The sequence below is a fragment of the Podarcis pityusensis genome (assembly GCF_964106645.2).
Source record: "Podarcis pityusensis genome assembly, chromosome: 8".
Lineage (NCBI taxonomy): Eukaryota > Metazoa > Chordata > Lepidosauria > Squamata > Lacertidae > Podarcis > Podarcis pityusensis.
In genome coordinates, this window is record NC_138033.1 from 7,818,050 (window position 1) to 7,845,594 (window position 27,545).

General features: G+C 50.4%; 1 protein-coding gene across 1 annotated transcript in view; it reads left to right on the top strand.

Moving 5' to 3' along the window:
• Nucleotides 1-236: 236 nt before the first annotated feature.
• The window catches only part of LOC308483122 (uncharacterized protein), a gene marked incomplete at its 5' end in the record, with an annotated part of 54,770 nt that continues 27,461 nt past the window's right edge, over nt 237-27,545 (top strand). The window contains 4 exons of the mRNA XM_081016708.1: nt 237-557; nt 4,815-5,117; nt 22,728-22,791; nt 23,767-24,021. Of these exons, the coding sequence (XP_080872834.1) occupies nt 237-557; nt 4,815-5,117; nt 22,728-22,791; nt 23,767-24,021 (943 nt within the window). The remainder of the gene's footprint in view (nt 558-4,814; nt 5,118-22,727; nt 22,792-23,766; nt 24,022-27,545) is intronic.

A 27,545-nucleotide genomic window follows, 5' to 3' on the forward strand; every position in this document is an offset into this window, starting at 1 on the left:
CCTTCGCCAGGAGGAGGAGACGCAGCGTTCCTCCGGCTGGCGCGCCCTGGGCGCAAAGAACCCCGCGCACCGCGAAGGAACCGGTTGCTCCTCCTGGCCGGTCCCGGTGCCGCCCCCTCCCTGCCCCGGAGGGTCGGGAAACGCTGCTGCTTCTGCCGCCGCGGCCGCCGCCCCCTTGGCTGGGCGGAGGGCCAGGGAAAGTGGCCGGGCGACGAGGCTCCACCCCGGCGCGCGTGATGTCAGGCGGCCCTGCCCAGCGCAGCCAGAGCGCAGCCGGGCGTCTTCGGCAGCAGCAGCGACGGCTCTGGCTCCGCTTCCCGATCCGAATCGGAGCTGCGCTCCCGGGAGGTTGGGCACCGTCGGCGGCGTGGCCTGGGCAGCGAGTCCTGGATGCCCCGCGCTGGGCGACCGGCCAGGGGCTCCCATTGCCGGGGCGCCGCGGCCGAGGGGCAGGGGGCTGCCCGCCACCCACCGCCGCCAGCACAATGAGACGGCGGAGGACCCCTGGCGACGTGCTGTGCACCTTCGTCTTCCTCCTCTGCTACGCGAGGCCTCAGGTGAGACCCCCGCTTCTCGGACGCCCACCCAAACCCTTTTGCTGGGTGCCCGGGAGGTGCCCGATTGGGGCACCCAGGCACGCCTCTCCAACACTCGCGGGTGGGGTGGGCGCTTGAAATGGGCGCACCAACCCCACGCTGGGAGAGGCAGGTGCCAACTTTGCCCAGGCATGCCCAAGCCTCTGTTTACCCCAAGTTGAGAGCTGCAGGTTTTGGGTGGTAGGGGTGCCTAGAATTCTCTCTGGGGTGGCATTTGGAGAGAGGCACCATGGCACCCGGGCTCTTTGGCTGGGTGTGGGCACCGCTGAGCGTCAGGCTGCTTTGCACCCGTCTCCGGGCTCTCAATTGCCTCCAGGTGCCACCTTGCCCTTGCCAACCTCTGAGAACCCTTTGCGCTCTCGTCTCTGCGCATCGCACCCTGTCCAGAGAGAGAACTGGACGGCGCAATCCCTTTGAGAGCTAGGCGTGGTGTCTTGCTGGCCAGCCACAAGGCGGGGAGCATCAATGCGCCATGTGGAGAGCATGTCTGCACCTCCACACTCGCTCCAGCGCCTGCTTGGTTGGATCCTGAGCTGGTTTTGTGTCTTTGCCCCAGAAGCTGCTGAATCGGGTTGAGAGAGGCGGGCAGGGGATGTTTTTTTTCAGGGGAGCGGGGAACAGACTGGGGGAGAGATCTGTGATCATAGGGGGGTGCTCCCTTGCCTGAGTCAACATGCCACCATCTTTGGGGCATCTGGTGACACACCGACTGCAGGGAGTAAGCGCCAGTGAAGGCACCATGCGCCGGATCGTTCTCTCAGTTTGCTTGATATACCGGTTGAGCAACAACTTTCTGCCTCCCCCTCTAAAAAAAAAGGCAGGGATTTGTAGTTTGACGAGGCATCTAGATTGCTCTGTTATTAGAGATTTTCCCAGGCCCCCCTTCCCGTCACAGAACTACAGTTCCCCCAGTTCCCAGTTCCAGGAAGGAACCTGGTTAAACTGGTTAGGTGTGGATGCATCTCTTTAGTGTTGAACCAGCCTCATCCCCTGGGGTAGCTCTGGCACTGGATCAGACCCTGCTGTACTGGGCTTCCGTTTGCAGTTGGGACATTTGTTTGCAGGATCCTAGAGGGTCCTATCTGACCCCCCCCCCCCGCTCACTTCCAAGGAACTTGTAGGAGGAAGCCCCTGCGACCTCCCCGTGTTTTCCCCGCTGCCACCAACCAGGGGTGAGAAGAGGGCATGCGATTTTGCTTTTGGTTCGACTGCTGCTGTGCTGTGTGGCAGTTGGGCAGCTGCTCTGCTCCACCCCAGAGTCAGCTGCATCTCTGGGCTGGGAGGGAAGCAGTCACCCCATCCCAGAGGCAGCTTTGAGTCAAGCTCGCCCCACGACTGGCAGCATCTCAGAAGTCAGAGCGGGTTAGGGAGGCACAGCCGGCCGAGTCTTTTCAGGCTGTGAGGTTTGGGCGCCATTAAGAGGCAGATCTGAGGGCCCCGATCCTTGATCAAAGTCTTCTGTAGAAGCCTCATGGAAAGTGGACCGTGTGGGAGCCCCTAATATCATCTAGGGGGGCCTATAGTTGGATCAGGACAAAGGGCTGTCTAGTCCAACATCCTTAGTCCAACCAGATTTTGTTTCCTAGAACTGTAGAGTTGAAAGGGATCCTGGGGTCATCTAGTCCAACCCCCTGCAATGCAGGAATATTTTGCCTAATGTGGGACTCGAACCCACAACCTGGAGATTAAGAGTCTCTCTCAATTGAGTTATCCCAGGCAGTTTGCTTTCTACCCTTCCTCTCCTCCTTTTTCAGCCATGGGCTGGTCCACTGTCCCTCAGACCCTGTGGGGGGCCGGACTATATTTTTTTGGGGGAAATGAACGAATTCCTATGCCCCACAAATAACCCAGAGATGCATTTAAAATAAAAGCACACCTTCTACTCATGTAAAAACACGCTGATTCCCGGACCGTCTGCGGGCCAGATTTAGAAGGTGAATGGGCCTCATCCAGCCGCCTGGCCTTAGGTTGCCTACCCCTGCTCTAACCACTGCACCCCACTGTCTCCCTGGGCCCACCTCCCGTTGTGCAAGAGCACTTGCGTGCCTCCTGTTTCATTTCGGCAGAATGGGAACTTCCCGGTGGATCGGGTCCCGTGGTGCTTGGCAAGGAGGCAGGGTGCTCCGTGGATTTCGCACCTGGGGCGCCTGCTGCTGGCTCAGGTTCGATTTCCTTGTTCAGACACGAAACAAAAGGCTGGCAGGGTTGGTGCGTCCGTGTGTGCGTTTTTTTGAGAGAAAAGCTTCCTTTCTTGCCGCTGCAAATGTTCTGGAGGCCGCAGAGTCCTGTGGGGAGCTGGCAAGGGCCGGGTGGGCTGGACCAGGTGGGTGGGAGGGTGGGCAGCAGCCCCCCTCCCGCTGGTGGCATTTGGCATCCCTGTGGCTCCACATCTGGCGGGCACAAAGCACAAAATGAGGAGCCTCCCTGCCCGTAGGGCCCTCTGCAGGAGAGAGGGGCAGAGGTGAAATCCTGCCTGCTGTGATTCCAGTAACGCCCAGCGTCCCCCTAGGGAAGATGGATTTCCTCATTGGGGAGGGCAAGGAACGGATCCGGCCTCCCCAGCTACGAGCGGGGAAGGAGGTGGGGGACATTTTGACCCCCTGCCCCCAGCGGGCAACACTCTCCCTTCCAACCAAAATACATTAATTCTTAGTAGCAGTTTCGTAAGTGGGGATTTCGGGGTTGGGCGTTAAATTCTGGGGGCCCTTGCCCCTCCCTGAGTAGAAATCATGCCCCCAGACCTGGTTACCTTGGCCTGGGATCGGGGCCCACCCAACCTGATGGACCTGCTTTGACCACGCAGTGTGACGTGTGCTATAATGGAAAGGGTGCCTCTGAACATGTGCAGAGTTCGTTTCCCTATCTATCCACAGCCAAAGATGTGCACCTGGTGTTCCCAGTCTGAGACTGAGGTTTCTCTGCAAGCTTTTTCTTTTTAGTGGGCTCCCCTGAGCATGCGCAGATGTTCCTTTGCCAGGGAACAGGCCACAAGGGCAAGCTTGGAAATTTCTGCCGTGTGTGAGGTTTGTGACACTGTGAATGGAACACCTGGGCGGGCTTCTCTCCAGCAAAGGAGCACCTCTCTGCACGTGCTCAGGGACCGCACAGCCATAGCTGTTTGGGTGGCTGTGTATAAGGAGATGCACTCCACATATGCTCAGAGACACCATTTCCGTGATTATGCGTAGCTTAACAATCAAGCCTTGGCACTCGAGACTGGATAGCTCAGTCGGTAGAGCATAAGTCTCTTAATCTCGGGGCTGTGGGTTCGAGTCCCGTGTTGGGCGAAATATTGCAATGCAGGGAGTTGGATTAGATGACCCTCTTTGTCCCTTCCAACTATACATTTCTGTGAATCTATGGAACAGTTTCTGGGGCCCGGCTCTGATTCACAGCCAGCCCTGATCCTGAGCCAGGATAGCCAGATCTAGGGGCATAATTTCTGCTTTGTGTGTGTGTGAAAATCCCCCCAAAGTCCAGACAACTTGCGATGTGGGTGGGTGGGTAGGGAGAAGGGAAGCACCTTTCAGAACATGAAAACGAAAAATATTTTGCCCAAAGGCATTTGGCCTTGCTGCTGTTGACAGCATCAGAACTCTGGATGCGGCCGATCTTTTGGGTCTGAAATCACTGAAATCCGAAATCACTGTCAGACCAGGAGGACAGATTCGGATGCCAGTTTTTGGTTGGAGTTTAGCATTGGCTGAGTGGTGGACAGTACAGGATGAAATTTGGTTTTAACGGCCTTGAGTACTTTCGCAGCCTCATATTAAGTCTCCCCCAGATATACTGTGCTGATTTTTTGTACTTTCAGTTTTTTATTTTATCGATTCATTTGATTACTTCAATAAAATCTTTTTTTTTTTTTAAATGACAAATGTGCCTCTTTCATAAGAACACAGGAAGAGTTTGCAGGATCAGGCCAATGGCCGTTTTAGCCCAGCATCCTGTTCTCACAGGGGCCAACCAGACACCCGTGGGAAACCAGCCGCCAGGATTCGAACACAAGACCCCTCTCTCTCCCCTCCTGCTGTTTCCAGCAACAGGCCTTGAGAAACATTGTTGCCTCCAGCCTTGAAGGCCAGGTGTCTCGATGGATTTGTCTACCACCCTCTTTCAGAGCTGCCCAAATTGGGGGCCGCCGCCTCCTCCTGTAGCAATGAGTTCCGTAGTCCAACCGTCCCAATCTCTCCTCTCGGTCTTCTCTGCCCCTTCCAGGTCTCCGAGGCGGCAGGAACCTTCGAGCTGCAGATCCGCTTTGCCCGCAACGAGAAAGGGGTGCTGGCTGACGGGCGGTGCTGCCGCGGGGGCCTGGATCCGCCGTGCCCCGTGGCGCAGCAATGCCACGCCTTCTTCCGGGTCTGCCTCAAGGAATACCAGCTGCGGGCTCTGCCCGGGGGGCCCTGCGTGCTGGGGGCTGCCACCACACCCGTCCTAGGGGGCAATGTCTTCTCCACCGGTCACCAGAAGAAGAGCGATCACGCCGGCAGGGTGGTGATCCCGTTCGATTTTGCCTGGCCGGTAAGGTGGATTCGGGGTCCTTTTCTTGGTGGGTGGGTGGGTGGCAGGCAGGTGTGTGTGCCACTAGGAAGGGAGCTTGCGAATTCCTCAGGGGGCAGGGAGGGAAATAGGCGCCGGAGCTTAAGGAAGCTGGCAGGTGCAGCCCTCTGACTCAGATGCCCTGGCTCAGTGGTGATGGGGGGAATGGCATTCTGCACATGCTCAGGGGCTCTCTTCACTTCGCTAGGGTGCCAGATCTTCAGGCCTGACCTGAAGTCTGCCCGCTCCCCCTTCCAGGTGGGCGAGTGGCTTTAATTTAAATAGTTCTGCGCTGTTTTCACTATTTGTCTTCTAAACAGAAATGTTTTAATTCTGATATAGTTCAATTGCTTTTCAACTATTGCCTTCTGTATGTAGTTAGCCTTCTGTGTTTCTTTGTTTTGATTTGTGTGAGCCGCCTTGAGTCTAGGAAAATGTGGGATATAAATATAATAATAATAATAATTTTTTAAAAATTAAGAAGACTGTGCTTACGATTTACAAGCTTCAGCCTAGCGGCAGCTGGCTACAAATTATCGCATAGATGCTCTGAGGAATGTTCTCCCCTCTGCTCCCTTCTCCCAATTAACTTCCGTCTCCAGGGCCTCCCATTGTGACATCACTAGGGCCTCCCATCGTGACATCACCAGGGGCCGCCCCCAGCTCTCAGTTTTGGGCCCTGAAATCTGAAGCCTGGTTCCCTGTCATTCTCCTCACTAGGTAACATTCCCCTTCCGGAGCTGAGAATACAACCAGGTCAGCCATTTTTTCTTGACTAGGAAGGGACACAAACTCATTCCAGGCACTGCTCTGACTTCACAACCTAAAGCGTAGGAAAAGGTGCAGACAAAGAGAGAAATGCCTGGATTAACTGAAGCCGGTGTGCAAGCTTTAGCGTTTCACAGAACGCTTTGGCACATTGCGTCAGGGATGGCGCAGAGCTCTGTGAAACCCAGAAGCTTGCATACTCTCCCCTCCTCCTGCTGTCTTAAGTCTATCCGATTGCAAACCATTTCCATTCACCCCACAAAAATCTCCCTTTGAAGGGTGGCAATATTTTTTTTGGGGGGGTGTTAACCTCTGAAATCGGAGCCAGTTTCTTTTGCTGGCGTGGGACCCAGGTGCTCTTGCCGAGGGGCCGAGGGGGAGAGAACAGCAGAGAGCCAGGGGAGAGGAGAGCCAGATGGACTTTGCTTAGACTCTCTTTTCCCCTGGGGGAACTGAGGCAGATGCAATATCTCACTTGGCCAATCAACTGGGCAAGGCAGCTCCTGTACAAACTGCCTGCCTAGTGATTTATTGATTTCCGGAGCTTTTATCCGGCTGCCTCCGATGCCAAAGACACAGAGATAGGTGTGTGTGTGTTTGTGTGTGAGTTCCATTTCCTCGTTCTAATTAATTAGGTCTCCGATTATATTAGCCCGGTGGGAAATGGGGGGAAGATTCTGCGTAGAGGGAACCCTGTTTCTTGCCCTTCACCCCCAAAAGCTTGCGGGAGGTGGGAAAGTTTCAATTTCGAAAATTTCAATTTCGTTGTTCTGTACGGGACAATGACAATAAAGATTATGGTGTCGTAAAGGATAGGGTTGGTCCTAGCGTCTGGACCCCCAGGACCTGGGAAGATTCCTGCCCCTTTTGAGATTATATGTCGGAAGGGAGAATTCTGCCACTTGCAGCTTCTCCCCTTATGGAAACACAAAGTTGCACCCTGGCCAATTCTCTTTCCAAGCTGTTCTTAACAGCAGAAGAACCTGCAAAGATGTGGCAACCCTTGTTTTCAAAGTCGAGAGCTGCAGACGGTTGCTAGGGGAGGGGGAAACGCCTTCTTGGCTCCCCACCCACCCGCTCTCCCTTTCAGATTCTGTCTTGAAAGGGTGAAAAATACAGGGCGTGGATCCGCTCCTAACCTGAAGCGATCTTTGCTCTCTGCCTCTACCAGATCCAGATCTGGTGTCGGGTGTGGTCCTCCTTGTTTTCCAAAAAGAGGGTTGACGCTCATGCCTGGCCTGCCGGATAGGGAAGAGACGCTCTGCACGTGTTCAGAGGTACTCTTCTCTATATGAGTAGCCGTTTAAGTATTCCGTGGTGGGGAGCTGCTATTTGAAACAGGTCCCGGGGCTAAGGAACACCCCCCTCCCCAGCACATTGTGGCTCAAGCGACGGGCTGGGTGGGTGCCAGGATAGATTTCCCAGCGTTTATGGGCGCGGCTGCTTCTGTTGACATCCCCTCTCTCGCGAGAATCGAATGTAACCCATAATAACTTGTTTTGGTGGGACAGGATCTGCTAGACCTGCCTTTTACTTGTATCCATGTGTTTGCTTGTTGAGGTTTCCATTGATTCTGTTCATTGTACAGTGGTACCTCAGGTTACATATGCTTCAGGTTACATACGCTTCAGGTTACAGACTCCGCTAACCCAGAAAAAGTGCTTCAGGTTAAGAACTTTGCTTCAGGATGAGAACAGAAATTGTGCTTTGGCGGTGCGGCAGCAGCAGGAGGCCCCATTAGCTAAAGTGGTGCTTCAGGTTAAGAACAGTTTCAGGTTAAGTACAGACCTCCGGAACAAATTAAGTACTTAACCCGAGGTACCACTGAAACTGATTTCTGCTGTGCTTGCAAGTTGCTTCAAGTCATTTTTATGAGCAAAGCAGCTAATAATAATAATAAATAATAATAATTTGATGTGGCAATTGGGTGCCCTCTCAGTCCTCTTTTACCAAGAGGATTCCAGCATTGCAGAGGGTTGGACTTGAGGTCCCTTCCAACTCTATGATTCTACAAAGAGGATGCTAGCCACCTGCAGCTCTTTAAAGCCCTGGTATTGAAAACAAAAAAGGATGCGGGTGGCGCTGTGGGTTAAACCACAGAGCCTAGGGCTTGCCGATCAGAAGGTCGGCGGTTCGTATCCCTGCGATGGGGTGAGCTCCCGTCACTCAGTCCCTGCTCCTGCCAACCTAGCAGTTCGAAAGCACGTCAAAGTGCAAGTAGATAAATAGGTACCACTCCGGCGGGAAGGTAAACGGCTTTCCGTGCACTGCTCTGGTTCGCCAGAAGCGGCTTAGTCATGCTGGCCACATGACCTGGAAGCTGTACACCGGCTCCCTCGGCCAATAAAGCGAGATGAGCGCCGCAACCCCAGAGTCGGCCACGACTGGACCTAACAGTCAGGGGTCCCTTTACCTTTACCTTTAAGTGGTCATAGGATTGCAGCTTTAAGCAAATGCCCTACCAGATCGGGCCAATGGCTCACCTGGGAAACCAGAAAACAGGACTCGAACACAGGATCACTCTCCTCTCTCCTGCGATCTCCAGCAGAAGTGTTACTGCCTCCATCCATGAGAGCACAGCCGCTGATACCCTTCCCCCTCCATGAATTTGCCTAATGTTCTTTTAAAGCCATCCAACTTGGTGGCTATTGCTGACTGGTGGCAGTGAGTTCCAGAGTTTAACTCTGTGCGCTGTTCCTCATGCACCTTCCAGCTGCCCTGGTATGTTTTGAGCCGTTGATAACCTTTTGGAGGACAACATCTTTCCCCCCCTGCATATCTCCTTGAGCCAAGAACCATGACCCTCTTAGGGCAGCCATTTTTGCAGAAGGCAGTCCTCTCTTCCAAAGGTTGTCGCTGCAATGGTTATTGTTACAGGGTTCAAATCCCCCACTCAACCATGATGCTCACTGGGTAAGCTTGGGCCAATCTCCATCTCTCAGTCTCACCTACCTCACAGGGTTGTTGCGAAGGTGAAATGAGGGACGAGAACCATGTACACCACCTTGAGATCCTTGGACAATAAAGGTGGAAGAAGAAGAAGAAGAAGGAGGAGGAGGAGGAGGAGGAGGAGGAGGAGGAGGAGGAACCCTAATCTAGGACAGCAAGCCAAATGGGCACCCAGACTGTTTCCATTTCTGTTTATAAATTAGAGTATTTCTAAATTTTCAGCTATGCATAAAAATTATGCAAATCTCTTTTAGCCTTTTTTAAAAAATACAAATCTCTTTTTGGCAATGCGTTAAGTGGCCACCGTGGTGGAAGACCAACACTTGGAGAGTAAATTAATACAAAGCACAGATGGCAGAATTTGGCTTTCGGCTTGAGAAGTGAAATCTACAAGAAGCATGTCCTTCTTTTCAGAAGTGGTGCCGAAGAACTTGTCTCCGTTCTTCCTCAGGACCGGCTCAAAGTTTAAGGGTGCTTTGTCTCAACTGGAGTAGAATCATACGAGTTGGAAGGGACCCCAAGAGTTATCCAGTCCAACCCTCTGCAATGCAGGAGTCCTGCCCACAGCCATCCCTGGGTGGACTTGAACCACCAACCTTCTGGTTAACAGCCAGACACAACTAAGCCATTGTGCCAGAGGATTAGGGCTGCTCCCTTGGTGCTTTTTGTCCATGGGCCCTGGCACTCCTACCTGGCGGCAGTGGGTAGAGGGGCACCTACCCACCATTTAAATATCCCACAATGCCCTGGAACGTGGCTAAGTCCAGGGCATTCTGGGAAATTAAAATGGCAGCTAGAGGATTGGGATTCCCAGCACTGCTTGCTGGTGGGGAGACTGGGAGGCGAAAGGAACCGCCAGGGCACAGAGTGCGAGGTCTCCAACAACAAATGCCCAAGGATCCCAGATTCTGGCGCCAGCCTTGCTTGTGCCAGCAAACCTTTGGCACAGCCCTGACCCCAGACAGGTATTTCCAAAGCGATTTCCGCCATCTGTTCGGAGAAGGGAAAATGAGAGGCAGATGGACGGAGCGGAATATACAAGCCAGCGGAAGTTTTTAACCCAGAGCCTAAGCATCCCACCCACTTAGCCGCCGTGCCCTTGCGGCGGGGAAAGGCATCTGGGGCGGGCCCCATAGAGTCAAAGGTCATTGGTGCTCCGTGACCTTTCCCAGGGCCGGAGGAGAGGGACGGCTGGGCTTTCCTCGCTCTCGCTGTCTTTCCAAATCCAGGTGGACCTTTTAAAAGGAACAAAACAGAAAAGGGCAGACCAGCCTGTACAAACAGAGATCGCGCCCCAAAAAAGCATCAGTAGGGTGTGCTGGAGGCCAGTTGAAAAGCTTCGACCCAAGCATTTGAAAAGAACACTTTTCATCAGGTTAAAAGGAGCGAAAGAAAACGCTCTCTGCCCATTCACTGGGGAGGAGGTCTTTTCCCAGATTTGGATGACATTAAGGGACATTTCGGTGTGGATAAAAATAAGAGGCATCAAAATTTTCAGAGAAAATCAACACACGCTTTGTTTTTAATAGGTAAAGGTAAAGGGACCCCTGACTGTTAGGTCCAGTCATGGCTGACTCTGGGGTTGTGGCGCTCAACTCGCTTTACTGACCGAGGGAGCCGGCGTACAGCTTCCAGGTCATGTGGCCAGCATGACTAAGCCGCTTCTGGCGAACCAGAGCAGCGCACAGAAACACCGTTTACCTTCCCGCCGGAGCAGTACCTATTTATCCACTTGCACTTTGTGCTTTCGAACCGCCAACCTTCTAATCAGCAAGCCCTAGGCTCTGTGGTTTAACCCACAGCGCCACCCGCGTCCCCTATGCCCACTTACCTGAGAATTAGTCCCATGGAACTTGAAGAGACCTACTTTTGAGTAAGCATGCGTAAGGTTGTGTCATTAAAGCTTTTCTCCAGGTGAGGGATGGAGAGGCAGGTGAGCCATTCCTCACAATCACATATCCTCCAACCTTTCTCTGAAGAAAATAGGGACATCCCATTCCGTACCTTCCGACATTTCTCCAGTGAATGTAGAGACATCTCCCTCACAACATTTCTTTGATGAGAATAGGGATGTCCTAAGGAAAAAAAGGGATGCGGGTGGTGCTGTGGGTTAAACCACAGAGCCTAGGGCTTGCTGATCAGAAGGTCGGCGGTTTGAATCCCTGCGACAGGGTGCGCTCCCGTTGCTTGGACCCTGCTCCTGCCAACCTAGCAGTTCGAAAGCACGTCAAAGTGCAAGTAGATAAATAGCTACCACTCCGGCGGGAAGGTAAATGGCGTTTCCGTGCGCTGCTCTGGTTCGCCAGAAGCGGCTTAGTCATGCTGGCCATATGACCCAGAAGCTGTACGCTGGCTCCCTCGGCCAATAAAGCGAGATGAGCGCCGCAACCCCAGAGTCGGCCACGACTGGACCTAATGGTCAGGGGTCCCTTTACGCTTTACCTTTAAGGAAAAACAGGACATTCCAGGATCAAATCAGAAACTGGGATGGCTTCTGTAAATCCGGGACTGTCCCTGGAAAATAGGGACATTTGGAGGGTCTGTAATTACCCCCTCAACATGCCAGGGATCCTCATCACCCCCCCTCAAAAAACCAGGATTCTTTGCAGGACTCTGCAACAGTTAAAGTGGTATCAAAGCAATATTTGTTCAAGGTGCTGCGATGTGACTCTGACTCAGAGCCAGGCCTGTGAGCTCAGTGTGGTGAGGAGCTCCTAGCCATGTGCAGAGTGCTGCATCCTTGGGCTTGAATAACCCCCTCCACGCCTGCCCACAGCCTCTGAAGGGTTGCATTTCAGAAGCTGGGAATGAGCTTGCTAAATGCGATGAAGATCTCATGTGCAGCGGAAAGGTGAGCCTATAATGTGGCCGTTTTGATATTCTCTTTCTTTCTCTCTCTCTCTCCCAGGGGATTTCCAGAGCTGGGAGGGCAAAGAAGGGTTGGGATTCCTCCTCCTCCTTCTCCCCCCCAGCTCTTTGTGTTATTCTGCCCATCCCTCCGGGGTGGGGGGAGGGCAGAGATGAGGAGCGAGATCTGGAGATAAATAACTTAATTAAAGTCTCTCTCCTTAATTGATGCAAAGTCACTTTCCTCGCCTCCTCCCCAGATGACGGCTTAATTCTCCACAGCAGCGCTCTGGGTCTGCCGGGCAAAGCTCTGCGGGTGGAGACCTGGGCAAATTTCGGGGCCTGGGTCTTCCGTGGGTCAAACCCACATCCTCCCGTGAATGTTTTTGAGGCAGAGCTGTGGGGACTGGTTTGGCCCCGCAAGTTGTTTCCTCTAAGTCAGGCGATTCAGCTGAGGTTTATTGAAGGCGGAGGAAAAGTATTGTTTGCCTCCCACGTGTCTTCCAAGTTTAAGGACTAGAAACTTTATATATATATATATATATATATATATATATACACACACAAACACCACTTTACAGGCTTCCTGTCCCACCTGCCTTCCACGGTTTCCATATTTGCCCTTAAACGCTGCATATTTCATATATAATATTCAATACATCCATCCTAACCCATTTATCTTAATAATTAGAAGGACTAGAAACTTGATTTAGGAGATTTGAGAGCCAAGGCAAGCAGGGTGGGAAGTTTCAAGAGATTCCTGATACCACATTCTGTAGCCTGGCAAGGCTGCTGTAAAGCAGACCAAAGGAAGACCATGTTCATACTATAAATTTAAAGCGCTTTGATACCGCGCTAGACAGTTGTGACTTCCTGCAAAGACCCCTGGGAGTTGTCATTTGTTTAGGGTACCGAGTTATTAGGAGAACCCCCCACCCCCGTTCCCCTCCCAGAGCTGCAGTTCCCAGAGTTCCCTGTGAAAGAGGGGTTGATGGTTAAACCACTCTGGGAATGTTAGTTCTGGGAGGGGAATCAGGGGGTCTCCAGACAACTCCCATCATCCTTATATACGGTATATTTTTTCTAATATTTTGTTGGAAGCCTCCCAGAGTGGCTAGGGGCAGCCTATTCAGATGGGTGGCAAGAAATAATAAAATTATCATCAACAACATCTGCCTGGACACTGAGGTCCAGCGCCGAGGGCCTTCTGGCGGTTCCCTCACTGTGAGAAGCCAAGTTACAGGGAACCAGGCAGAGGGCCTTCTCGGTGGTGGCACCCGCCCTGTGGAACGCCCTCCCACCAGATGTCAAGGGAACAACAACTACCAGATTTTTAGAAGACATCTGAAGGCATTGCTGTTATAAGTGAAGTGTTTTGGCACCTATTTTTTCTAGAAGAACAGCACTGATTATTATTATTAAACTACATCTCCCAGAATCCTTTGGGGGAACCATGACTGTTTAGAGTGGGATCAGAGTGCTTTATATGTGCATTGCGAATGTGGCCTAACACTGAGTGTTTGGATTTAGCACATGGGGGGTTTAAACTGGGGAGGCAGATTCAATTTAAGATTAAAACCTTTATTTCAGAACATGCCCACAGAACATTAGAAAATGACTCCCAGCGCCTGGCATGCAGAGAGCCCTTTACAGAGGAGGCAGGACAAGCCATGGATAGCCTTATCCTCTGCGAATTTCCCTGATCCTCTTTCAAAGCCATCCAAGGCCATCTCTGCCTCTAGTGGGAGGGAGTTCCGTAGTTTAACCACGCTCTTGGCTGCAGAAGGACTTTCTTTTGGCTGCCTTGAGTTCCAGGAAATCACACCTTGTGGTTCGGAAAACCTCCCTGCTGCTTTTCTGCCAGCTCAGCGGTGAGGAGGTTGGCTTAGACCCCAGTTCTCCCAACAGCCCCAGCGGAAAGGAAGCGGGAAGAGTTTAGAGAACAGACGAGGGGGTGGAAGTTTATAAAACCAGGCGGGACAGAGGAAGGCTTTTCTCTGTCTCTCGCAACGCTGGAACTGGTGGACGTCCAGCGAGCTGGAGATACAAGAAAGGACTTCTTCATGCAGTGCATAGACTGTGGAACTACCTGCCACCGGAGGCTGCGATGCCACCGACTTGGGTGGCTTTAAAAGAGGGCTGGATGAGAAGCCTGTGATGGCTTCTAGCCACGATGGCTCTCTCCTGCCGCCACAGTCAGAGGCATCAAAGTTGCTGGTTCGAATCTTGAGTTCGAATCCTGATTGCTGGTTTCCAACAAGCTGGTGTGAGAACAGGATTCTGGATGAGATGGACCATTGGCTCTTCTTATGTTCTAAGAGTCCAAGCCCCCTAAAATTTCCTCTGATTAAAAAAAAGGGACATCCTGTTCAATAATAATAATAATAATAATAATAATAATATTTTTATTATTTATACCCCGCCCATCTGACTGGGTTTCCCCAGCCATTCTGGACCGCTTCCAACATATATAAAGCATAATAAAACATTAAACAACTTCCCCATGCAGGGCAGCTTTCAGATCTCTTCTAAAGCAGGCACCCCCAACCTTCGGCCCTCCAGATGTTTTGGACTACAATTCCCATCATCCCTGACCACTGGTCCTGTTAGCTAGGGATCATGGGAGTTGTAGGCCAAAACATCTGGAGGGCCGAAGGTTGGGGATGCCTGTCCTAAAGGTTGTATATTTACTTATCTCCTTGGTTCAGGGGTCGCATAACTCCATACCCTCCAACATTTCTCCGATGAAAATAGGTAAAGGTACCCCTGACCATTAGGTCCAGTCGTAACCGACTCTGGGGTTGCGGCGCTCATCTCGCTTTATTGGCCGAGGGAGCCGGCGTACAGCTTCCGGGTCATGTGGCCAGCATGACTAAGCCGCTTCTGGCGAACCAGAGCAGCGCACTGAAACGCCGTTTACCTTCCCGCCGGAGCGGTACCTATTTATCTACTTGCACTTTGACGTGCTTTCGAACTGCTAGGTTGGCAGGAGCAGGGACCGAGCAACGGGAGCTCACCCCATCGCGGGGATTCGAACCGCCGACCTTCTGATCGGCAAGTCCTAGGCTCTGTGGTTTAACCCACAGCACCACCCGCATCCCAACAGTGCCACACATCCTAAGGAAAAGCGGGACATTTCGGGATCAAATCAGAAACTGGGATGGCTTCTGTAAATTCAGGACTGTCCCTGGGAAATAGGGAGGCATGGAGAGCAGGGAGGTGGCCCTATGGATTTTATAGGACTGCACTTTTCAGCATCTCTGAGCATTGGCTTGGCTGGCGGGCAGGAGATGGAAACACAACAACAACGCCCGGGGTGGTTTTTGTTAGATGTTTCTCCCCGTGCTGACCTGCTCTGTCAGGTCCCAGGCCAGCGAGCTGAAACCTAACCAACTGGCTCACAGCCTGAGGCCAACAGCTGGGTCTTGGGTTCGACTCAGCACACACAAACATACGCATACTCACTCCCAAGGATTCCAGTAAGCCGGAGCCGAGACTGTGCTGAGCACTGAAAAGTTCTAATTGCACTTAATAAATATGGATGCATTTAAATGGATCGTACGAAGGTATGCATTTAAATATTCAAATGCTTCGGAGGGTAATGAATAAAGAGTAGCAACAGAGCCTTCTGCAAACGTGGCGTTTTGCAAAGAACAAGAATGCAGGGGCCGGGAACGACACAGAGAAAATGGGGTAAAATAGTGGAATAATAATAATAATAATTATTATTATTTATACCAGGGGTAGGCAACCTAAGGCCCGGGGGCCGGATGTGGCCCATTCACCTTCTCAATCTGGTCTGTGGACGGTCCGGGAATCAGCGTGTTTTTACATGAGGTTGAATCCTGATAAGACAGAAGTACTGTTTTTGGGGGACAGGGGCGGGCTGGTGTGGGGGATTCCCTGGTCCTGAATGGGGTAACTGTACCCCTGAAGGACCAGGTGCACAGCCTGGGAGTCATTTTGGAATCACAGCTGTCCATGGAGGCACAGGTCAATTCTGTGTCCAGGGCAGCTGTCTCCCAGCTCCATCTGGTGCGCAGGCTGAGACCCCTCCCTGCCCGCGGACTGTCTCGCCAGAGTGGTGCATGCTCTGGTTATCTCCCGCTTGGACTACTGCAATGTGCTCTATGTGGGGCTACCTTTGAAGGTGACCCGGAAACTGCAGTTAATCCAGAATGCGGCAGCTAGACTGGGGACTGGGAGCGGCCGCCGAGACCATATAACACTGGTCCTGAGAGACCTACATTGGCTCCCAGGAAGTTTCCGAGCACAATTCAAAGTGTTGGTGCTGACCTTTAAAGCCCTAAACGGCCTCGGTCCAGTATACCTGAAGGAGCGTCTCCACCCCCATTGTTCTGCCTGGACACTGAGATCCAGCGCCGAGGGCCTTCTGGCAGTTCCCTCACTGCGAGAAGCAAAGCTACAGGGAACCAGACAGAGGGCCTTCTTGGTAGTGGTGCTCGCACCATGGAACGCCCTCCTGTCAGATGTCAAGGAAATAAACCACTATCTGAATTTTAGAAGACATCTGAAGGCAGCCCTGTTTCGGGAAGTTTTTAATGTTTGATGTTTTATTGTGTTTTTAACATTCTGTTGGGAGCTGCCCAGAGTGGCTGGGGAAGCCCAGCCAGATGGGCGGGGTATAAATAATAAATTATTATTATTATTATTATTATTATTATTATTTATTATTACAGTGGTGCCCCGCAAGACGAATGCCTCGCAAGACGAAAAACTCGCTAGACGAAAAGAGTTTTCCATTTTTTGAGTCGTTCCGCAAGACGAATTTCCCTATGGGCTTGCTTCGCGAGTTCTTGCGAGTTTGTTTCCTTTTTCTTAAAGCCGCTAAGCCGTTAATAGCCGCTAATAGCCGCTAAGCCACTAAGCTGCTAATAGCCGTGCTTCGCAAGACGAAAAAACCGCAAGATGAAGAGACTCGCGGAACGGATTAATTTCGTCTTGCGAGGCACCACTGTAGTAGTAGCAGTAGTAGTAGTAGTAGTAGTAGTAGAATGTGTCCTTCTATTTAAAATGCATCTCTGGGTTATTTGTGGGGCATAGGAATTCATTCATTCCCCACCCCCCCAAATATAGTCCGGCCCCCCACATGGTCTGAGGGACGGTGGACCGGCCCACGGCTGAAAAAGGTTGCTGACCCCGATTTATACCCTACCCATCTGACCGGGTTTCTCCAGCCACTCAGGGCAGCTTCCAACATAATATAAAAACACAACTAAACACTAAGCATTACAAACTTCTCAATACAAGGGAAGGGAATTTTTTAATGTGTGACATTTTAATGTATTTTTAATTTTTGTTGGAAGCTGCCCAGAGTGGCTGGAGAAACCCAGCCAGATGGGCGGGGTACAAATATTTATTATTATTATTATTATTATTATTATTATTATTATTATTACAGTGATACTTCGGGTTACATACGCTTCAGGTTACATACGCTTCAGGTTACAGACTCCGCTAACCCAGAAATAGTACCTCAGGTTAAGAACTTTGCTTCAGGATGAGAACAGAAATCGTGCACCAGCGGCGCGGCGGCAGCAGGAGGCCCCATTAGCTAAAGTCGTGCTTCAGGTTAAGAACAGTTTCAGGTTAAGAACAGACCTCCAGAATGAATTAAGTACTTAACCTGAGGTACCACTGTATTATTACAAGGCTGCCTTCAAATGTTTTGGAAAGTCAAGTGTGGTTCTTGCAGTTACCTGCATTTAAACTTATGGGGCAATCCTACTCAGAAGTACATCCCTCTGACTTCAGTGGGGCTGCCGCTTGAGCAGGTGGGGTTAGGGTTGCAGAGGATGAGGACTTACAGAATCTCAGAATTGTATTGGAAGGGGGTCATCTAGTCCAACCCCCGGCAATGCAAGAATCTCAACTAAAACATCCATGACAGATGGCCGTCCGACCTCTGCTTAGAAACCTCCAAGGAGTGCGTTGTGCCACGCTTCCAAGATCAGAGACAGGCTTCTTTGGAGTACCAGTTTCTGGAGAACAAGCTCAGAGCTGCTTGCCTTCACAACAACCCTGTGAGCCAGGCTGCCGGTGTTCCCCTTTCACAGATGGCAAAACTGAGGCTCTAACTTTCCCAAGTTCCCAGGGGCTCTCTGGAGCAGAAAAGAGTAGCGTACTTTTCCGTCAATAAGACGCCCCCGTGTATAAGACTACCCCAATTTGGGGGACTCCAATTTAAGAAAATGGGGGGGGGCAGAGATGACACAGAGCTGTTGATCTTTCTTTGGGGGGGGGGTTGCCAAAAACCGCTCACCCACATACATTGCTAAATCCGTCTTCCGTCTTTCCCATCGCTGGCAGAGCTGTTGAGCTGTTTTTGGGGTGGAATTGTGGACAATCGCTCACCCGCCGCTAACGATCCTGAAGACACACAGCCGCCAATCAACCGCTCTATTGCCACAGAGACAGCCAATCACAAACAGCCCTTCACAGACCCACCGATCACCCGCCCTGTCGCCGCAGAAAATCTCCCGCTCACGGCTGCAACCAAATGGCCCCCCCCATGCGCTACCCATGTATAAGACGAGGGCAAATATGAAAACGAATTTTTAAAGAAAACACCCTAGTTTTATATGCGGGGAAATACGGTAGCTCGTTCCTGGCTGCTTAAAGGAATATGCAGGCCCTTCGCTCCCATTTGATGCAACTCATCTGAAGAATATTCTAAATTTTGGGGAGCAGGTCCTTGGGGTTTTGTCCAGCCAGAGTAGACCCCCCACTGAAATGAATGGACCTACATTAATTCCATGGGATGCGGGTGGCGCTGTGGGTTAAACCACAGAGCCTAGGACTTGCCGATCAGAAGGTCGGCGGTTCGAATCCCTGCAACGGGGTGAGCTCCCGTTCCTCTGTCCCAGCTCCTGCCAACCTAGCAGTTCGAAAGCATGTCAAAGTGCAAGTAGATAAATAGGTACCGCTCCAGCGGGAAGGTAAACGGCGTTTCAGTGCGCTGCTCTGGTTCGCCAGAAGCGGCTTAGTCATGCTGGCCACATGACCCGGAAGCTGTATGCCGGCTCCTTCGGCCAATAAAGCGAGATGAGCCCCGCAACTCCACAGTCGGCCACGACTGGACCTAATGGTCAGGGGTCCCTTTACCTTTACATTAATTCCAGAGGGTCTACTCTGAGTAGGACTCGTGTTGACCACAACCCTCACTGTTTCCTTGTATCTATCGGGTTTCTCAAGTGTGGGAAATCTCACGAGATGCGTTTCCAAGTCAGGGTTTGGGTTGGCTTTCTGTTGAGTGCCCCCCCCCCGAGCTCTGTTTCGACAGATCCGATCCAATTTCAGATCCGAATTCCTGTGTGAACATATTCCATCTGCCCAACCTGCGAGCAAAGCTGGGTTTCCCCGAAAGGGGAGCTGTGGGGGCGATCAGGGCTTGCGACTCTCCCTTTCCTTTCCTCTCTCTTGTGTGCCAAAACTAGATCTTTGTGTGGGCAGAAGGAATTTGCGAGGAACCTTGCCAATCTCTCGGAGCTCTCTTCCCAGCTTTGGAGTTCTGGTGGTGGTTGAGGGAGTGGTGTCCGAGGGCTACAGCTCAGAGCCAGGGAGACGTTCTCTTGTTTGTCTCCAGATCTCCTCAAGTGTAGATGAAGCGTTGGGAGAATTTTGTAATGTGCGAAAGGGGTATGTCATAGAGTTGGAATGGACCGTGTGTGTGTGTGCGCGCGGGTGCGTTGGGATTTTGGGAACCCGGACTCCTGGATTCTGTCCACCGATCCTTTGTTCTCTTTCGTGTGCCTCAGTTTCCACCTCCCTAAAATGTGTGCAGCCATCTGCCCCACCCAGATCCGAAATTTTATTTATAAAAATCTTTATAAATATTATAAAATATTTGTTTGTTTGCAAAAAAACAACAACACCAGAGTGGTTTACAACAAATGTACATAGAAGCCGTACAATAAAAGCAATATTTTTAAAAAGTTAAAATCGGGAATCAGCTAAGCGTTGTGGGAAAATGTATCCTTTTTGGATGAAGTTATTATTGTTGTTATATTTGGACACAGCCCTTTATCCAAAGAGTCCTGGTAGTTGTATTTTGTTAAGGGCTTTTGGGGGGGGGCGGTAAGATTGTTGTTGTTGTTAATCTGTAGATCTCAGGGTGATGCACACATAAAATCACAATACATTCCTAATGAACTGCATATGAACCGGAGGGGTTGCACCAGTAAAGAATCATTTACTTCAAAGTGAAAGCGCGTTTACTGCTCAACCCTGCTTTAGTAATTACTATTTCATTTTATAACGATGGATGGAAATTAAAAGATAAAAACCGAAACTGTCGAATAGCCACGAGGAATGAGTACTTTGTGCGCGAGTTAAAATAATAACAAAGTCCAAGTAAAGACGATTGACGTTATCAGATCATCCAAGTCTAGTTCCAGATTTGCCTGGCTTTGATGGGGGCTGTCTTGAAAATGATGGTTCTGCTATATATTAAATAAAGGGATGAAAATGCATTCTGTGAATTGCCTGCGTAGGCCTGGGTGGGATGGAAGAGTTTTCAGCTGGTGTTCAAAAGTTGAAACAGAAGATGCTTGCTGAATCTCTAGTGGCAGAGAGTTCCATAGGACCGGGCTGGTGACACTAAAGGCTCGGGGTTTTTTGTCATTGTCAAATAAGCCTCACAAACTCGGGAAACAACGAACGATGTTCCTGCAGTTGATCTCGGTGATCGAGCTGTGATTTGAGGGTGCAGGGCTTGGTAAATTAATACAAGGACATTGAACCTGGTATTTTAGGGTTGCCATATTTCAAAAAATGAAAATCGGAACACAAAAGTTGTTGAGCTTCCTTCTTGGCCAAAGCTCTTGAGTTTATTTTTTGTAAAGAAGAAGAAGTTTTAAAGCTATTTTTTAGGGAAATTGCCAAAAAAAAAAATCTACACCTCCAATATGGGCAGGTTTCCCTGGACATTTAAAATGATTTACGAAATCGAGTATAGGGCAGCATATATAAATTCAATAAATAATAATAATAATAAAAATTCCGCCTGGACGCCATTTTTGACGAGTGAATCCTGGCTATGTTCAGGAAATTCCAGACATATGGCAGCCCTGCTTTATTTCCTCTGGTATGTGAAGCCGGCCCTACCATTAGGCAAAATGAGGCCACTGCCTCAGGCGGCAAAATGCTTGGGGCGTGGGGAGTAACAAGCCCCTCTGCTGGAGGACTGGCCATGTAGCAACTGCCCTGCCCCTAAATTTGCGCCTCAGGTGTTATGGAGCACGCTGTCCTGTCACCAGTGTTGGATTAAGATTTGGCAGCCTGTCCAGTTGGCTTCTGTGTCTGGAATGGGGTAGACGTTGGGGCCGCCATCTTGTCATTCACCTTTGTTGCAGGAATTTATGTATAGGTTGGGGGGGGGGTTGCCCCTCCAGCAGATATCATGCACATGCAGCCCACTACCCAAACCAGCACAATCGCTTTTGTGACTTTTGTGATTTGTCCCCATAAAACACCCCATCGTAGTTTCTTCCTATCTATTCAAAGGGTCTTTGCTGCACAATACCAAATGTAACAATTCACTGATAAATGCATCTATGTACAGGCTCACTGGGAAAACTTCAGAAATTCATATAGACATGTGAGCTCAGCTGCTCAGCAGCCCCTCTGCCTGAGTGATAATCCCTGGCATCCTGATACCTGAGTGCCAGTCAGGTAGCCAGTCCAGAAATAGCAAACCCAGATGAAGACAAAAGGGTGTGATTAACTTGGCTGGGAAACAGGGAAATGTAAAGATCTCTTTTGTTCCACTTGATGGGTGTTTGGTGGAGGGCAAGGAGAACCATGGGGCAGGGTCCAGGATGCCCAGATTACTGCCACCAGACCTCCCCTTTCATGATGTAACCGTGATGTATGAGTGATGTAGTTTGAGGGGGTGTAACATGGGGATGAGCAGCTAATAAAAGTTTGGGGGCTCTTTTGTTCGGGGCTTCCATCTAGTTCCACCTGGTGGCAGGTGGGAGTCCTGTCGCGACAGTCTTCAATAAAGACCAAGCCTACTGGCTGCTGTTTTGCACTGGTATTCCTGGCTGGTGTCCTTGTTTTTTGTCCAAGGGAGCCCTCAGATTTCTCTGTTAACACCTTGTTCGGCAAAAGGTCTTTGGCTAGCCCTACTGGGATGGCTGCTGGAGAGAGAGCCCCTTCCCCACCCTCTTTGCAGCTTCTGGGAAATGGGGCATGCCAGTTTTTTAAGCACTGTGATAGCACTCAAAACCGCCATGGCTCCTCCCCCAAGGAATTCTGGGAGCTGTAGTTTGTGAAGGGTGCTGAGAGATGTCAGGAGACCACAGTTCCCCTCACAGACCTACAGTTTCCAGAGTGGTTTTACAATCCATCTCTCTTCTCAGGGAATTTTGGGAATCTGTGAGGAGAATCACGAAGAGTCGGACACGATTAAACGACTAAACAACAAGTGAGGGGAATTAGAGGTGTCCTAATGACTCTCGACACCCCTTTTTAAAAGATAAAATATAGTTTTAATGATTTCCATTGTATAACAACAATTAAAAAGGGAAAAAAGCAAAAATACAGAAGCAAAATCCCATTTTATCCCCCTCCGGGACGGTTCAGTCTACAGTATTTAAGTTTGCTGAAGTCCAATCTGTGATTTCGGTGGTTTCCATTCTTCAGTAAAATGTTTTATAAAAGGAGGCTATATTTCATCAGAATAATTTCCAGCATTTGCATTATTCAATGCATGCAATCTCTTTGCCAGTTTTTCCTGATTCAGCTGTTGACCATACATTCTGTTTCCAACGAGAAAAACAGAATGCTTTCCAGTTCTGTGCCACTGCTTGGCATGTTCCTACAAAAAGAAAAATTATTAGTCCTTTATAGCAAAGGTTAGATCACCCTTAACAAACTACAACTCCTAGGCTTTTTTATGAGCTGGGGGGAAGCCATGGCTGTTTAAATTGGGATCATGGTGCTTTACATGTATGGTGTCCCGGGATGAAAATCTCCCGTAACCAAATGCCTTGTTCCTTCTAGCGCTCGTACTCTCTGGTACTGGAGGCCTGGGATGCCGCCAACGCTTCTGATGTCACCAGCCAAGGTAAGGAGCTGCTCTCTCACCTGGGGGAGCCAGCAGGGTGGGGTTCCAGACAGGGACACGGTTAGGATTTTGAGACCCTCCATGTTCAGAGCCATAGCTGTCAAGCGTCCCTTATTTGGCGGGACAGTCCTTTATCCCAGCGCCATGTCCCGCTGCTGTCCCTTATTGATGATGTCCCTTAAATAAGCTACTGAAGGTAATGGGGCCCTTTCTGTGTCCAACTGTCCTTTGTCAATAACAAATTGTTGCTGTTTTTTTGTGTTGAATATGTGCTATATGGTAATTTATGGACCTAATAGGTATCTAAAGCCATTTGCACGCAACAAAATATGTATTTTATCAAAGTAATTGTTGATCCCTTATTTTGGCTGCTGATCCCTTATTTTCGAGGCTGCTGGTCCCTTATTTTCAACTCTGTAAGTTGACAGCTATGTTCAGAGCAGTCTACCCCTGAATATCAGTTGCAGCAAAGGAGGTCTCTTGCCTTCATACCCTGCTTGCTTGTGGGTTTCCTAGGGCTACCTCACTGCCCATGATGGAGGTCTAGGTGAACTGCCTTTCATCTGATCCAGCAGAGCTCCTTAGCTGTCTAATAATAATAATAATAATAATAATAATAATAATAATATTTTTTTATTTATACCCCGCCCTTCTCAGTTCAGAAAACAGGGCTCAGGGCGGCTAACAACAAATTTAAAACACTGAAAAGCACTATTGTATTGTTTTTAGCCACCCTGAGCCCGGCTTCGGCTGGGGAGGGTGGGATATAAATAAAAAATTTATTATTATTATTATTATTATTATTATTGAGCTTGGTGGACCAGTGGCCCGACTGGCTGCAAGTTAGCTTCCTCCCTTCTGATGCACCCAGGCAGTTTTGGGTCTTCCACCTCTGCCTTTGTCTTTGGAAATTCACCGGGTGATGCAGTGAGTCTCCTCTCCCGCCCACTTGCCTTTCTCGCCCTCTCCTTCCAGGCGGAGGGCAGCTGATGGAGCGGGTGACCCGTTCGGGAATGCTGAACCCTGGCGAAGGCTGGCAGGACCTGTGGCATCACGGGCGCAGCACCTCGCTGGAGTACCGGGTGCGGGTGCGCTGCCAAGAGCATTACTACGGCCCGGCCTGCAACTTCCTGTGCCGGCCCCGCGACGATTTCTTCGGGCACCACAGCTGCGACGCTGCGGGCAACAAGGTCTGTCTGGACGGCTGGACGGGAGACGAATGTACACGGGGTATGTCCCGGGACGTCCGGCTGGCACGGGGTGGAGGAGAGGAAGAAGGGGCTGCATTGGGGGAGGGTGGGGAGAGAACCCAGGAGTCCTGCACAGAGTGCCATTTTCCATCCCGGCCTCCTGGCAGTAATGAAGCTTTGTTACGCATCCACAAATCTGGGAAAGAGAACCTGAGGCTCTGCTTCGATCCTACCCAGCCCCTTCATTGATTCATTAATAATAATAATAATAATAATAATAATAATAATAATAATTTATTATTTATATCCCGCCCATCTGGCTGGGTTTCCCGAGCCACTCTGGGCAGCTTCCAACAAAACACTAAAATACAATAACCTACTAAACATTAAAAGCTTCCCTAAACAGGGCTGCCTTCAGATGTCTTCTAAAAGTTTGGTAGTTATTTTTCTCTTTGGCATCTGGTGGGAGGGCGTTCCACAGGGCGGGCGCCACTACCAAGAAGGCCCTCTGCCTGGTTCCCTGTAACTTGGCTTCTCGTAGTGAGGGAACTGCCAGAAGGCCCTCGGAGCTGGACCTCAGTGTCCGGGCAGAACGATGGAGGTGGAGACGCACCTTCAGGTATACTGGACCGAGGCCGTTTAGGGCTTTAAAGGTCAGCACCAACATTTTGCGTTGTGCTTGGAAACGTACTGGGAGCCAATGTAGGTCTTTCAAGACTAGTGTTATATGGTCTCGGCGGCTGCTCCCAGTCACCAGTCTAGCTGCCGCATTCTGGATTAATTGCAGTTTCCGGGTCACCTTCAAAGGTAGCCCCACATAGAGCGTATTGCAGTAGTCCAAGTGAGAGATAACCAGAGCATGCACCACTCTAGCGAGACAGTCTGCGGGCAGGTAGGGTCTCAGCCTGCGTACCAGATGGAGCTGGCAGACAGCTGCCCTGGACACAGAATTGACCTGCGCCTCCATGGACAGCTGTGAGTCCAAAATGATTCCCAGGCTGTGCACCTGGTCCTTCAGGGGCACAGTTACCCCATTCAGGACCAGGGAGTCCTCCATACCCACCCGCCCCCTGTCCCCTAAAAACAGTACTTCTGTCTTGTCAGGATTCAACCTTAATCTGTTAGCCGCCACCCATCCTCCAACCGCCTCCAGGCACTCACACAGGACCTTCACTGCTTTCACTGGTTCCGATTTGAAAGAGAGGTAGAGCTGGGTATCATCCGCATATTGATGAACACCCAGCCTAAACCCCCCGATGATCTCTCCCAGTGGCTTCATCAACACCTTGCAACCAGCGTTCAAAACTCCCGTTGTTCTAGGCGCATTTAGCGACAGGGAATTTAATGAGCGCAAGCAGTTTCTGAGCTCTGAGCTCATAAATGCGCCTAAGATTTCAAATTAAAACTGCAGAGTGGAAGAAAAGGAGGACCCTTTTCTGCCTCCCCACTTCCAGCTACTCTCTGAAGACTGGAGAGGAGACCCTCATAAGCATATTAGGGGGTGGGCAGGGGAAGGACTACTAGACCATGTGAAAAATGAACATAATGTTTTAGCTGCAGTTCATTCATTTTCAGTACTGTATTCCTGTTATTAAAAAAACCGTGTCTAGACATTCCGTTGTGCCCATAACCTAGGTGCCATTTAGCTCCTAGCTTTCGGGTGGCACTGTGGGTTAAACCACAGAGCCTAGGGCTTGCTGATCAGAAGGTCGGCGGTTCAAATCCCCGCGACGGGGTGAGCTCCTGTTGCTCGGTCCCTGCTCCTGCCAACCTAGCAGTTCGAAAGCACACCTGTGTAAGTAGATAAATAGGTACCGCTCAGGCGGGAGGGTAAACGGCGTTTCCGTGTGCTGCTCTGGTTCGCCAGAAGCGGCTTAGTCATGCTGGCTGCATGACCCGGAAGTTGTATGCTGGCTCCCTCGGCCAATAAAGCGAGATGAGCGTCGCAACCCCAGAGTTGGCCACGACTGGACCTAATGGTCAGGGGTCCCTTTACCTTTACCTTCATATCTCAGTTTCAAACACTGCTAGCAATGATCAGTTTCAGCTAGTTCTACTATTTTCTGTGCATGTACTCGGGCAGGTGATTTGGAGTGCTCAGATATCTTCTTTCCAAGTGACCTAAGCTGTGTTTGCTGTGAAGTTTCATTGTTATCTAATAGAACCTGTCCCTTGAAACAGAATCATAGAATCATAGAGTTGGAAGATACCACAAGGGCCATCGAGTCCAACCCCCTGCCAAGCAGGAAACACCATCAGAGCACTCCTGACATATGGTTGTCAAGCCTCTGCTTAAAGACCTCCAAAGAAGGAGACTCCACCACACTCCTTGGCAGCAAATTCCACTGTTGAACAGCTCTTACTGTCAGGAAGTTCTTCCTAATGTTTAGGTGGAATCTTCTTTCTTGTAGTTTGGATCCATTGCTCCGTGTCCGCTTCTCTGGAGCAGCAGAAAACAACCTTTCTCCCTCCTCTATGTGACATCCTTTTATATATTTGAACATGGCTATCATATCACCCCTTAACCTCCTCTTCTCCAGGCTAAACATGCCCAGCTCCCTTAGCCGTTCCTCATAAGGCATCGTTTCCAGGCCTTTGACCATTTTGGTTGCCCTCCTCTGGACACGTTCCAGTTTGTCAGTGTCCTTCTTGAACTGTGGTGCCCAGAACTGGACACAGTACTCCAGGTGAGGTCTGACCAGAGCAGAATACAGTGGCACTATTACTTCCCTTGATCTAGATGCTATACTCCTATTGATGCAGCCCAGAATTGCATTGGCTTTTTTAGCTGCCGCGTCACACTGTTGGCTCATGTCAAGTTTGTGGTCAACCAAGACTCCTAGATCCTTTTCACATGTACTGCTCTCAAGCCAGGTGTCACCCATCTTGTATTTGTGCCTCTCATTTTTTTTGCCCAAGTGCAATACTTTACATTTCTCCGTGTTAAAATTCATCTTGTTTGTTTTGGCCCAGTTCTCTAATCTGTCAAGGTCGTTTTGAAGTGTGATCCTGTCCTCTGGGGTGTTAGCCACCCCTCCCAGTTTGGTGTCATCTGCAAATTTGATCAGGATGCCCTTGAGTCCATCATCCAAGTCGTTGATAAAGATGTTGAATAAGACCGGGCCCAAGACAGAACCCTGTGGCACCCCACTAGTCACTCTTCTCCAGGATGAAGAGGAACCATTGATGAGCACCCTTTGGGTTCGGTCAGTCAGCCAGTTACAAATCCAAAGACCTTGCGTTTCAGTGCTCCTAAATGCTTACCTTTGGAGCAGACATCTGGGAAATTTGACTTCTTGTTTTGACCTATAAAGCCTGGTGCAGCTCAGGACCCCAATGCCTCAAGGACCCCAATGCCTCTCCCCCTAGGAACTGTCCCAGACCCTGCGATTATCATCTGATTATCATTCTTCATGAGAGGTCCGGAGGGTGGCACCACCGGAAAGGGCCTTTTCTGTGGTGGCTCCCCGCTTGTGGAAACGCTCTCTCACAGAGACTCACTCACTTCTTTTCTGCCAGGCCTATGGCTTTTAATTATCTGGATTGTCTTTTAGATTTATAAAT